Source organism: Haliotis rubra, unplaced genomic scaffold (assembly GCF_003918875.1).
Source record: "Haliotis rubra isolate DU_JTF1 unplaced genomic scaffold, ASM391887v1 Scf623, whole genome shotgun sequence".
Taxonomy (NCBI): Eukaryota; Metazoa; Mollusca; class Gastropoda; order Lepetellida; family Haliotidae; genus Haliotis; species Haliotis rubra.
Genome location: NW_025767328.1, coordinates 436166 through 451116, shown reverse-complemented (window position 1 = coordinate 451116; position 14951 = coordinate 436166). Strand labels below are relative to the sequence as shown.

Below are 14951 nucleotides of genomic sequence, written 5' to 3'. Positions count from 1 at the left end.
GTGAGGACGAATAGTCTAAGTACGCCCTGATTCTGTGGACGAACAGATTATATAAGGATGCCCTGTTCTGTGGACGAACAGACTATAAGGATGCCCTATTCTGTGGATGGACCGACTTGGCGGACATCGTTTTGTGATCAGATGATCCTGTATTCACACTTCTCACATTATCCAACAAGCAATGCTCGTCATGTCGACGACTCGGGTCTTTATCCAGCCAGATCCACACCCTGACACCCATCCCTCATTCTCTCACTTTCCTTGTTTGCCTTTACTACAGTTTTCAAAACTGTAACAAGGAAGAAAACACATTCAAATCAAGTATTAGAAAAAATAAAACCATCTTAACCTTTGCTAGTACTTTTGCTGAAACAGGTAATTCATAAACTCGTTTAACTGTTCTTGCGTCTGGTCACAACAACCAAGGGTATTAGTGTAACAAGAGATGGATGTTGAAGTTCTTGGAGACGTTTACAGTTAACCGGGCAGAAGAGCAAGCTGTTAAATCTTTATAACAGCCTGTGTATCACAATTCTCACTTTGACGTATCCATCACTGTTCTGTAAGTGACACATTAGACAACGGTTATTTTGTTTTAGCAAAGCATTTAAGACTATTTGTCACTGTTTTAAAATAGAATTGGTGAATTTAACACGAACGAAATAACACCGCTCGTCTAAACGCGTTCGTAATAAAGATGTGTTGAAAACTAGTTGTTTTGCTTATCCTATCAACAAAACTCTCAATGCAACCTTTAGCAACCGATGTTATCTACATATAAGCGAATGAAGAAGAAATAGGAATCGTGGTACTTACGTTAGCAATTGTTTGTAAATATTAATCTAATGCTTAATTGCCTATGTAAAATATTTCGTTACTTCATCAATCATCCTAAAACATCATGTTTTGAGAGTATAAAGTTTAGCGCCATATTACAAAACGTCAAAACAGCTGACATGAATTCGACCTGTTATGAGACATAATGCGAAGCCCATTTTGGAATGTCTTTATGTAAGAAGTCCTGTGCATTATATTTGGATTTTCAGATATAAATGCCAAGCCCGCCACCGATTACTTCCTAAACACTGACTCACTGACAGGGAGCGCCGGTATTGGTAAATAGGAAGTGACATGGGAGGAGACAGCGAGACCATAGCGCCACGGGCCCATTTCCCGATCATATCTCGTGACTCGTGTAGGTCTAGACTAGGAAATGTGATTGTAACTTAGGCCGTAACTTACACTGTTGTGTAAATAGGATAACAATTGGCAAGAGTTCCATCCGTTACACCTGGTTGCCTGGTTGAAATGTATTCTATTTATTAGGGTGAGGGCAAAGACGTACAATGCCGTCCGGTTATTCCGCGCACCTAAGCACATCGATCGCAACACGGCAACTATATAACGTCTCTCATATCTCGACTATAAGATTCTAACGTTGCATTATGCCATACGGTTGACCTCCCGGCGTTCTGACGACATCGCTTGCTGTCCGGTAATTCTGCGCAGCAACTGATGCGCATAACATCCAGCTGGAGATCGAAGTCTGGAAGCGTATTAGGGCCAGATTATTTTCAAAAATCACTTCATCAACGTAAGGAAGAGTGTTTCATATTAAATCCAATTATGAATAATGAAGAAAAAGGTTTAAAAGTCTGAAGATACGGATTTTCATAAAACAGTCAATTTATCTGTCAATTACTGTTATTTACTTACCTTTAGTGATTAAAATCCAGTCCCTTGTAGAAATGTCCTGATTTCAAGGGTAAATGTGGTAGCAGACGATTTTACCTTCGTTACGGAAGTACGCAATTGCAACTGCGCAGATTTACCGGACACACAGAATTAAGTCTTTGGTTAGGGTTTTTATGGGGAAAAATCTATTCTTAGGCATAGAATGATAATGAAAAAATACAGGGGTTCCGGGGGCGGAAATCTTTCCTAATAATTTACTGATCAAGTTAACAGAAATCAGACAGGACTACCCTTAACTGCCACATTTACCTGAGCCGATAGTATGACTGCAATGTTTATCGCTAACAGTGATTGATAATCGCCAATTTGCATAATATCATTTTGCTACATTTGCAAGGTACTTGACCCGTGGACCATCAACTGACATGTTCGATTCCGTAACAAGTGTGAATGAAATAAATTTGTACAGAGATGTGAGTCAATGCAATTGACTATATCTTGCTGATTCAGCTACTAAACATTACTCTAACAACTTTCTGAAATCAAATGTGTAAACTGAATGCACAATTTCATGTTTAGAAAGTGGTGAAACTATAACATTATTATCCCCCCGGCATGTAATGCAGGGGGATCTAGTCGACAACTCGTCCATCTGTCCGTCCGCTCGTAATCATTTTGTTTCTGGAGCATAACTAAAAAAACGTTCAATATTTTTCAACAAAAATTAGTAGATATATCAAACAGAACCTAAAGTGGTGCCTTTTGCTATTTACAGATTTTTGTTATTTTTATTTATCTTGGTTTTTAAGGAAACAATTTGAACTTAGTCTAAAAATGAGGGTGACCTTCGTTTCCGGAGCACAACTCGGAAACCGTTCTATATCTTTCTTCAAGACTTGGTAGATATATCAAACATAAGCTAAAGTGGTGCCTTTTGCTAGTTGCAAATTTTTGGCATTTTAATTTTCTTGGTTTCCATGGAAACGCTTTGGACTTAGTCTCAAAAGGGAGGAATGGGCTTTGTTTCCGGAGCACAACTCAAAAACTTCTTAATATCTGCCAGCAAAACTTGGAATATATGTGAGGCAGATCCAAAAGTAGTGCCTTTTGCAATTTACAGATTTTTGCCATTTTTATTTTTCCTGGTTTCCATGGAAACGATTTGGACTTAGTCTCAAAATGGAGGGATGAGCTTCGTTTCCGGAGCACAACTCGAAAACCGTTTAATATCTTTCAACAGCACTTGGCAGATTTATGAGTCAGATCTTGAAGTGGTGCCTTTTGCTATTTACACATTTTTGTCATTTATATTTTTCATGATTTCCATGGAAACGATTTGGACTTTGGGGGCCGGGGGGATATGTCATCTTCTGATGACTCTTGTTTATATTTGGGATTATACTTTCTCAGTTAAAGTACTGATTCAAGTATTATCCAGATTCGAAACCACTATCTCAGAGTGAGGCAGCATTCCGCGTTTCACAAAGCGATCATAGCGCTGCGGCTATCGTATCTCCTATACTTTAACCAGCACACAAAGTCAGCGACTTATCCACTCAGCCACCGTGGCTTCTGAAACAATGGAAGTCTGACAACTGTTGGTCTAGATGACATATACTTTGTCTATCCCTCTAACAAGTGTAAGTTGGCACAGCTGCCATGTCCTACAGCTATGAAATGTGTGCCGCGAATAGGTACCTCACACAAATTGATCCTATGATAATCCGACATCAGAATAGGTTCCTATGTTACCATGGTTACCACTGAAATGAGAGTTGAATGGTCGCATTCAGTGACATGCTGATTGTGTAATGGTATGGAAGTTTGTATGCTCTATTAAACCTTTGGTGGTCTGTTGCTGACTTTAAGACATCAGGAATGTAGCTGGCATAATTCTCACAAGGTGAAGTGTCCAGGTCATTATACACAGTGTTGGTACGAGTGCACACATCTCTGTGTACATTCCACACACTGTGTAAGCCTATTGGTTGAAGCATTTGCTCATCACAGTATTGACTTGGTTTTGATTCCTCACATAGGTATTGTGTTAAACTCCTGGTCCCATGGTGATAACTGGAATATTGTATAGTGTGTCCATAAACTTGTTATTCATCTACATTCCAGGGTATGAGTGTCAGCGATGACCACTACCAGCACTGACACCAAGGCAAAGGTAATGACTTGTGACATTTTCTCTGACTGATTCCCCAGTATAGAAAATGTAGATATACTTAGAAATTAGGTTTGTCCTTCATTAGCTGTGTAAAGATATTTACCGAAACGTCAGTGTCAGCTGGTGCAGTCGCTTAGAAAGGTACTGTATTCAAAATATAAAGCACTACCCTGTAGAGAATATGTAGACTTAAAAAAAATTGTCCCCTGACAAACTTTTAGACACATCTGTGAGTAATCTTTATAAGTTCCTCTTCTTTGGCCAAATAAGTACATGCCCGTCTATATTTTCTTGTCTATACTGCAGATGTGATTTATTGGAAACAGCAGTACAGCCTGTCCATGTTGTCACCATCATCACATATGTTTCCATGTCAATGACTCATTCTCTAAACAAATTAACTCACATTTGGTTATGTATTAGGGGAAAAGAGTACAGTATATATATCCCTTAGAAACAGACAAAATGAAGTGCTGGGGAACGTGTAAATACAGTTTGATGCAGCCTGTATGATAAGTTCTCCATCACGTCAGTGCACAGCTGAGTGACGTGCACAGTTGCCTCCCTTACATAGCCGTTCCTGGTAAGTGAGATTGAATACGAGACTTTCCTGTTGATGAACCTTGGTAGGTCACATTGTCAAATACATACTCAGTGTTTTAACCTGTACAGCATTTCGTGCTTTTGTTTACAAGCCAGATCTCCCACCTCTAAATTTTCCCGTATGTTATGATTCTTACACATATGCCTTCATTAGTCAAGCGTACCATATTTTTCCTTATCCTTACTCATACTTATTGCTTCTCTCTCCCTTTACCAAAAATATAGTGGAAACATTCTATGTTATGTTCCCCAAGAACAGTAAAAACATCTCACCCGAACACACCCCTCCACTTGTGTTTGTGCAGCGGACCCTTTTAGTATGAGTCAGGATAAGTTTAGGATAATCATTTACTCTTAAAAATACATATTTACAAGACTGAAAGAAATAATGCAAACCTTGGGCTATACCATATTTGCTGAGGTTACATGCATGCAGTGTGCGAAATAGCCACTGGCCCGATAGCCCGTGGCTAGTAAAATTCCAGTCCAGCCAGTAAATCTCCACAGTCCCGACTGGCTAGTAAGTTTTCATGGGGTCATTTTGTAAATATATTACTCTCTCTTAATGTTAAGTTATGATACACTTTTAAATCATGTAAGATTACATGACCTGATTCATCATATTAGCAGCTTAATGATGACTTGTTCAAGTTATCTGAGCATGAACAAATATTTCAGAAATTCAGACATGTGTTTTCTTATTTGTTTTTGATGGTATTTTATCTTTTTGTTATCTTTTGCTCATAATAGTGTCTGCATTCAATTTTCGGGCTAGTGAATTATTTTGTGGGCTTAGCCGCTAGTACTGACTGACTGACTGAGTTTGGTTTTACGCCGCTTTTAGCAATATTCCAGCAACATCATGGTGGGAGACACCAGAAATGGGCTTCACACGTTGTATCCATGTGGGGATTCGAACCCGGGTCTTCAGCGTGACGAGCCAACGCTTTAACCACTAGACTACCCCACCGCCCCTGTGGGATAGTAACTTTCAGGCATAACTAGCCCGATTGGCTAGCAAAATCTGGGAACTATTCCTCACACTGCATGCAGGTATGCTGACGAGCTGGTACATGTATATGTGAAATACAGAGCCAATACTGTAATGATAGAGGTCAAAATGAAAAGCCCTGACTTTCTTGAGGATTACTGCTGCTGTATTTATCCCCCGCACTGCGTTTTGCGGGGGGTATTAAAATGGACTCCGTCCGTGCGTGTGTGCGTCCATCCGTCCGTCCGTGCACATTTGTCTTTTCCGGAGCAGAACTCTAAAAGCGTTCAATATTTCTTCACCAAACTTGGCACATAAATGGATCTGGTGGTGAACTGGTGCCTTTTGGTAGTTTTGGAATTCTGAATAAAATATTTTTGGTGTTTCCATGGTAACAAGTTTGACTTAGACTGAAATTAGTGGCTGTGCTCATTACCGGAGCAGAACTCTAAAACCGTTCAATGTTTCTTCACCAAACTTGGCACATACATGGATCTGGTGGTGAACTGGTGCCTTTTGGTAGTTTTGGAATTCTGAATAAAATATTTTTGGTGTTTCCATGGCAACAAGTTCGACTTAGACTGAAATTAGTGGCTGTGCTCTTTACCGGAGCAGAACTCTAAAACCGTTCACTATTTCTTCACCAAACTTGGCACATTGATTCGTCTGGTTGTGTACTGGTGCCTTTTGGTAGTTTTGGAATTCTGAATAAAATATTTTTGGCATTTCCATGGCAACAAGTTTGACTAAAACTGAAATTAGTGGTAGTGCTCTTTACCAGAGCAGAACTCAAAAACCGTTCAATGTTTTTTCACCAAACTTGGCACATACATAGATCTGGTGGTGTACTGGTGCCTTTTGGTAGTTTTTGGATTTCTGAATAAAATATGTTTGGCATTTCCATTGCGACAAGTTTGACTTAGACTGAAATTGGTGATAGTGCTCCTTTCTGGAGCAGAACTTTAATAACCTTTCAATACTCTCCTTCCACTTTTCTATATACACACCTAAATATTTGACATAATCATAACTCGTAGATATAATCATGAAGAGTATTTTGCCATTGCGGGAGATATTGATGACTTTGTCTTCTTGTTGAATCTAGTATTGAGATGACCGCCTCCGTGGTGTAGTGGTTAGAGAGTCCGCCCAGAGAGCGGACGGTCGCGGGTTCGATCCCTGTCTGGTGCTCAGCATTAATGGGTACAACAAGGACTGGTCAGCTCGGAGTCAGTATAATGTGTCTGAGTGGGGTATTCATTCTTCACTGCGGCATGGTATCTCAGTGGGCTAGCACTATAAAAGCAGCTTCAGTCTGGGCTAGTACAAGCAGCCGCACATACACATACACACGCATGCACGTCGTCATATGAGTGAAATATTCTCAAGCACGACGTTAAACCAAATTTTACCTCACCTAGTATTGAGATTGTAATGTTAGGGTTATGACGACAACCCTATTACTGTCACATGATGAGATGTGATTCTGGAAACGGAATCTGTACATCCTGGGTAATAATAGGATTTCTTCATTTTCGTTTGGAAGTTGAGGAAGTACCTCTACACAACACTGGGAGATGTGCAGACCAACACTGTGGTGGATGTGTTTGGTGTGGTCAAGTTCCTCAAGCCACCCAAACAAACACGTGGAACAGGTGAGTACAACACAGGTAGATGTGTTTGGTGTGGTCAAGTTCCTCAAGCCACCCAAACAAACACGTGGAACAGGTGAGTACAACACAGGTAGATGTGTTTGGTGTGGTCAAGTTCCTCAAGCCACCCAAACAAACACGTGGAAAAGGTCAGTACAACACAGGTAGATGTGTTTGGTGTGGTCAAGTTCCTCAAGCCACCCAAACAAACACGTGGAACAGGTGAGTACAACACAGGTAGATGTGTTTGGTGTGGTCAAGTTCCTCAAGCCACCCAAACAAACACGTGGAACAGGTGAGTACAACACAGGTAGATGTGTTTGGTGTGGTCAAGTTCCTCAAGCCACCCAAACAAACACGTGGAACAGGTGAGTACAACACAGGTAGATGTGTTTGGTGTGGTCAAGTTCCTCAAACCACCCAAACAAACACGCGGAACAGGTGAGGTAAACACAGGTAGATGTGTTTGGTGTGGTCAAGTTCCTCAAGCCACCCAAACAAACACGTGGAACAGGTGAGTACAACACAGGTAGATGTGTTTGGTGTGGTCAAGTTCCTCAAGCCACCCAAACAAACACGTGGAACAGGTGAGTACAACACAGGTAGATGTGTTTGGTGTGGTCAAGTTCCTCAAGCCACCCAAACAAACACGTGGAACAGGTGAGTACAACACAGGTAGATGTGTTTGGTGTGGTCAAGTTCCTCAAGCCACCCAAACAAACACGTGGAACAGGTGAGTACAACACAGGTAGATGTGTTTGGTGTGGTCAAGTTCCTCAAGCCACCCAAAGAAACACGTGGAACAGGTGAACACAACACAGGTAGATGTGTTTGGTGTGGTCAAGTGCCTCAAGCCACCCAAACAAACACGTGGAAGAGATGATATACTCTGTAGTTATGAAACCTCACAATTATGTTCTGTGTTGTATTTTATTTTTTTTCATGATATTGTCCGGCATAATTTTGGCTACCACAGTACTGCATAATTCTTTGTTAACTGTTCAGTATAACATAGAATTAGGTTAAAGTCTCTGCCAGAGATAGATTAACCCTCAGAAAACCGAAACACAGTCCCCAATCAATGTGAAGTCTTCAAGAGCCAGATACCGTCTGACATTGTAGTAAACTGTGTGTTTTACAACAGCCAGATCCCCTTATACAGTACAACCAGAAATTATTGAGAATTTAAAGATTGTTATTTTTTATATTTTTTTTCACTCACGTATTACTCACGTATTAAATGTGAATATTAGCAGAACATTACTCCAGGTTCAAAGGCAGGTGAACAGTTAGTATTTTGTCAAGTCACCATGGGCAGCAATGCAGGCTTCAATGCGGTGGGGCATACTACTGATCAAAGAAGTTAGAAAGTCGTGGTCCATGCTGTCCCAATATCGGACCACCTCTTCTTTCATTTCAGCAATATTTGTCAGATTTTTCTTATTGACACTTTCCTTCATAAGTCCCCAAACATTTTCTATTGGATTTAGGTCAGGGCTATAGCTTGGCCAATCTAATAATGTCATAATTTTTCCTTATCCTGACTCATGCTCTTTTGCTTGTCTTCTTCTTCTTGCGAACATAGTGGAACACTTGTATCTCCTATTGAAGCTCCCTTCAATAAAGAATAGACGTAAAATCACTCCTACCAAGAGTTATCTCTCCAGCCGTTTAGGCGGGAAACTGTGGCGCCACCGTGCCCACATGCCTCACTCTCTCCTTCTTCGCCCTGTGGGCAGGTTGTGAGAGCACCTGTGTCTCCTATACGGCACTATATCCTTTAATTAATTAGTTATTCTCCTCTTTTCTACTTTATAGAGGTTTAGTTAGTATCCTACAACAATATGGTTGAATATTTAATCTTATTTAGCACTGTTTATTCACGGTATTGTCCGTATTTGTTCAGTTGTTTACATTTCATGATAACCTATTTTCTTTGTTAGTTTAGGTTCGCTGCTGCAGACCCGCGTTGATTGTGCCCTAGCTGCACAACAATATGTACTTCCAGCTGTAGCTGTAATCTTTATCAGCTTTTAATTTAAGCGTGGGATGTTGTCCGCCTTACTTCGAAGACGTTGGCTTCTACATCGGACAACCCCTCAACGCAGACGTAGAAGACGCCATCATCTATGCAGAATGAAGCCTCATCCTGATGCCAGTGAGAGGGCTTCATGATAAGCCACTGCTGATCATCCCAGAGATACAGCACGCAGTCCGAGGGCGACAGATGAGCGATCTCCGGACCATATCGCTATCAACGCAGAGAGGGCAGCTCTACAATCATCGCAGACGATGTATAGACGCCATCCTCTAACCAGAGAAGGCTACACACCCCTTAGATGACGACAACTCTACGGGGATGTCTGCGCAGACTACAAGGACTTTCTCTGCCGAGATTGTTCCTTTGACGGTACAGGGACTCTCCGATGATCAACCGATCATCTTCCCAGAGGTTCATCACAAGTAACAACCAGTTAGCTACGGTGACTACAGCGCAGATCTCCATGGTACCCGAGGTATCTACGATGACAACAGATGAGCGTCCTGTGGGCCACGTCGCTATCAACGCAGAAAGGGCAGCGCTACTACCACCGCAGACCTTCAAACCGGTGGGACCTTATGCAGGAGATGAACAGCGCTACGGCCTGGAGAAGAAGTCACAGCCCACAACGAGGTCCCGGTCTTCGCGAAGGTTCCAACGCAGACGTCGTCTCTGAGGGACCCTCCATCAACGTGACATCTGGCAGCAGATCTACACTACAGGCCAGCCTTCGCTAAGGTCGACTCAACCATCCCCTGGGCGGACACGGACGATCAGCATTCGCTGGCGTTTCGTTAAGGAGGAATTGCCATCCCCGATACAGAAACGCACCACACCGCTGCTCGCTGTTCTCAAGAAGGACCAGGCGCATCCCCCAGATGAATCAAGCGCTCGGGAAGGCATTCGCGAAGGAAAATTCTTCCATCCCGGATACAGAATCGATCGGACTGAGCCGTTAAGCGCTGGCGCTCGCTAAGCACCAGTCGCCACTCCACAAGTGCGGACTCAGATGAGCCTTCGCGAAGCCTTCCCGAGGACGTCAGCTACAGTATACAAGCATCTTTGTCCTATAGATCGCCGAGGGAATCACCAGGACCTTCGCGTACCCACAGGTTACCCTACAGGCACAGTTCGTCGGGCTATTTACCACGTTGATCTTCTCGCCGATTTCCACGCAGATCCCCACACAGGTCTCCGCGCAGGTCTCCATGAAGGTCTTCACGCAGGTCGTCACACAGGTCTCCAGCGAAGCAGAGACATCGCAGTACTTCGTCTCTCTACTGTACGCCACATGCCGTTTACAAGCCTGCGCTGAAGGCATTCGCAAGAGGCCATCTACAACGCAGATACGCCCGCAGTACTTACATTCTCAACAGAACGCTTACGCAGTCATCACCGAGCCTGCGCGCGAAGGCATTCGCACAGGCCATCCACAAGGCAGAGACGCCGCAGTACTTAACTTCTTAACAGAACGCTACATATAGTCTACAACTTGCTGCCAAGGACGGCGCTTATCTTCAGAGACGGTCAACAGATGAAGAGCCTAATAAAGGATCTTCAGGCCGACTACCTACATCAAGGGCATCAACGACGCCGCAGATCATCAATGGAATCACCATTTCCTATATATTGCCAGGCAGGCAATCCCGACTACTCTGAGACGATTATCTACATGCAAGGCGCCATACAGTCACACCAAGCCGACCACCACGCAGATCACTTAGCAGATCGTCGAGGTTATTCAACTAGGACACGGGCGGAAGGCGTCATCCTAGAAGAGAAAAGATCTTCGTCGATACACAGACTGAAGATAGGTCATACAGTACAAGAGAGGTACTCTTGTCAGAATTCATCACTAGCTCGGATCTTCAGACGGAATCCAGGACGGGATTCACATAGATTGATATATCTACATTAGAAGATTCATGGCCTTATAGAGATCTTCACCTTCGCATACAGATCGGCAGACATTCTCACTGGTGGAGTTCAACAGCAGCCTTGCTACAGCTAGGAAATTACATACTTTCGCCACCGATTCCCTGAGTAAAATTTACAACAAGTTCAGCATTAATTCTACAATTACGACGCTTCATTGATGTATGCAGTCTACAAGCTGACAACGTGAAAGTTCAATTGAGCCTATGTATAAGGACGACGGCATTATCTTCAAGACTGAAGTAAGAGTCACAGCAGCCAGGAAAACAGCCTACCCAGCATCGATATTTACCGAAATATTCGCGAAGTTTACCATTTAACCCTCGACACACGTGGTCACTTTCGTGTAACTTCGAAAGCTACAGACAAGACCGACGATTGATCAGATATCAACGACGGCACTAGATTCTACAAGGATGTTTTTCCTGCTACACCGGTGACATCACAGCGCGGCTAGCCTAAAGAATCAAAATGCTTTGTTTTGATTGGACCACGAGGGACAACGCCCTGCGCAGAGGTCGGACGTACTTCACAGATCAAGAAATGGGTTACAAGTGACAACAACAGGTCAACAAGCGAGCAACGCCTCTATTACAGTCCAGTTAGACTGGACCTTCGTGATTTGGCTGCCTTCATGGGGTTAGAGACCTCCCCTGTCATCATTGAAGACGAGGGCGTGGCAGCCAGGCGATTTTTACAAAGAGTTCTCAACGATGGCAGTCACAGAGTCGGCCATCGCCTCATTTCCTTACAGACACGGTAAGGGTGTCAAGATCGTAGGATATAGATACAAGTTCTTGTATCTCAAGCACTACTCTGTCCGGACGATCCGGACAGGTTATAACCCATATCTATATATGGTGAACTCTCTGCGAGGAGGGTTGCAGACGCACCTAATTAGCGGGGTCGCAGTACAAGACGCATCTCCATGGGGACGCATCTCTCCTAGAGTGGGAGAACACTTTGTCAACAATGTGTCAGCTGGGATATGGACCATAGCAGAGATGATCTGCACTTCCATATGCTGGAAATGAAAGCAGCGATAAACGCCATACTCAACCGGATCAGCTTTTTTATAAAATGCTCATCTAACGGTACACACAGTCACCTCCACAGTGACGGTATACATCCACAGAAGGATCAACAAAGTTGGTGAACCTTCTGGACCTCTGCTTTCAGTTGATCAGCATAACACAGTCGACCTGACTGTCCACAGCAGAGTATGCCACATTCCAAGAACCAAGAATGTGTTAGCAGATACACTATCCTGTCCATCGCAGCCATTCTCAACAGACTGGATGCTACATTCAGAGATCTTCAAACAGATCATATAAGAGATGGTTGAACCTTTAAGAGACCTCTTCCCCACAAGGGTCATCTGATAACATTCGTCTCACCAATACCAGATCCACGGACAGGGGCAACGGACATGCGAAGCATCTCCTGCCTAGGACTAAACACTTAATTACGTGTTTCTCCACCAGCTCTAATACCTAGGGTATTGCAGAAATCAGTCAGGCGAGAGACCCACAACTATTTGGGGCACGCCTTTTGACCAGCGAGAATATGAATTCCTATTCTCATACAAGACCTAGGACTGCCTCTACTGCAACTACCAGAGTGTAATGCGAATCTACTAGTACATCCTCACACAAAGCAGGCACACGGCAACCCGGAGGTGTTCGGCTACACGCGTGTGGACTGTATCAGACATGCTTGAACAAGAGAGGATATTTCACCCAGAGCAGCCAAAGCAGTCACACTAGCTTTACGCGAATTCTTCACGCAAACTTGTCTGACGACAAGTAGTGACGCCGAGAGACAAAGATACGCTTTCGAGGATCGGCTTCACAGCCATGAAAGTGACACATCCTCAAGTGGCAGACTACCTTTGTCACCTAGACAAAGGAAGCGGTTAAAAGGGTCAACACTCTCAACATACCTAGCGGCATTGAGATCAGTTATCGCCATGAGGACGAAAGTGCAACTGACAAAAGTACCAGAGTTACTGGCCTTACTATGCCCTTTAATTGGAGGACCAACATCAGAGATTTAAAGCTCCGGTATGGGACCTCAGCGTTGTTCTACGACATCTCACTAGTGACATCTACGAACCATTACAGAGAACATCATTAGAGTTCTTGACGCAGAAGGCGCTGTTCCTGATAACCTTAGTAACAGCAGCAAGGATGTCGGGAAAACATGCTCTGGATTTGAGAGAACACGATTTGATGCAAATCAAATATCGTGCATATGGCACTGAGATGGGACTTCATAGCAAAGAATCAACTGCCAGGTCATCCAGACAGACAGTTCCACGTCCCAACTCTATCATCAGCCCTTGGACCACAGGATACGCAGGTCTTATCCTGGTGCCCAGTACGAGCATGGAAAGTCTACCTACAACGATCCAGGTCCATGAGACTGAAATTCAAATGTCTTTTTCGTCTCTATCAACAGCCGCACAGACGAAGGTCTTCCGCACTAAGATATCAAGCTGGATCAGAACTGTCATACTACGGGCCTACAAAGCAGCAGGACTGGATCCTCCAAGAGCCTCCAACCCACATGAAGTGAGAGCTCTGACGTCAACGCGCTCTATACTTGGGAATCGCTCTATCAGGACGATAATGGAGGGCTGCTTCTGGAAATCGGACATGGTGTTTGCCAACCACTACCTGAGAGACATCGCCACTGAGGACGGCTCTTACATTCACCATTTTGGCCCACTTATTGTAACACAACAATTGACAGTCCCACTAAGGCGCTGAGACGGAGTCTCGCCCTTTTTATCGCATGACTTACTAAGCTTACACTCAGCGGAGTTCTGCTTAAGTCTCAATGCACGTCTAACAACTAGCATAAGTGATATGACCCAGTACTTGTAAGGATACTTGTACAGGAACGGGTCGCTTCTCCACTTGGTGCTTGCATCAAGAGATAGAGTCGCAAAAATCCACATAAAATGTTAACAGAAGAAAGGACCAAAAGTTAACTATTGTGGCCCCCATTTAAAGGCAGCTGGAAGGTCAGGGTCGCAACAGCAGCAGAGTTTACCAGTAAATACAGTGCCATTAATGAAGTTCCGTGTGAGGGGGGTATATAATGACGTAAAATTCACTAAAGAAATCCTAAAGTGCTTTTCCCACCACCTTTTCCGTCAGTTCTACAAGCAAAAGAGCATGAGTCAGGATAAGGAAAAATATGTAATTTTCTGAATAAAATTGATATTTTATATTTATCCTGACTCATGAGGTAAGCCCACCCAGCCTCCCCACTAGACACTTTGGATTTCCCAGCAAATTCAAGTGTCTGGCTCATAATCAGGAGAGAGTGAGGCATGTGGGCACGGTGGCGCCACAGTTTCCCGCCTAAACGGCTGGAGAGATAACTCTTGGTAGGAGTGATTTTACGTCTATTACGTCTATATATAGGAGATACAAGTGTTCCACTATGTTCGCAAAAGAAGAAGACAAGCAAAAGAGCATGAGTCAGGATAAGTATAAAATATCAATTTTATTCAGAAAATTACATTTTTGGGTCCGAAATGCTTTCAACGATGTTTTGGGTCGTTGTCCTGCGGGAAAATCCAAACATTTCCATAGAACACGTGAGCAGATGGAAGTAAATGTCCATCGAGAATATCTGTGTACCACTCACTGTTCATATTCCCTTCAAATACACAAGAGGGGCGTTGCCCCTAACACAGATATGCCACCCCACATGTTAAATTTCGGACTGTACTTTGGGTGCTGATACAAAGGTTTTTCAGTTTGTTTGGTCCAGAATTTTAGTGTATTAGGAAACAGCCACACAGAACTTTCATCTGAGAAAATCACATTGTCCCAGTTAAAATTTCTA

General features: G+C 43.3%; 1 protein-coding gene across 1 annotated transcript in view; it reads left to right on the top strand.

The window, feature by feature from the left end:
- Window positions 1–854: 854 nt before the first annotated feature.
- Window positions 855–14951, top strand: part of LOC124256294 (protection of telomeres protein 1-like) — a 40379-nt gene continuing 26282 nt past the window's right edge. Inside the window, exons 1-3 of the mRNA XM_046690270.1 lie at window positions 855–1195; window positions 3820–3868; window positions 7009–7117. Of these exons, the coding sequence (XP_046546226.1) occupies window positions 3836–3868; window positions 7009–7117 (142 nt within the window). The 5' untranslated portion in view covers window positions 855–1195; window positions 3820–3835. The remainder of the gene's footprint in view (window positions 1196–3819; window positions 3869–7008; window positions 7118–14951) is intronic.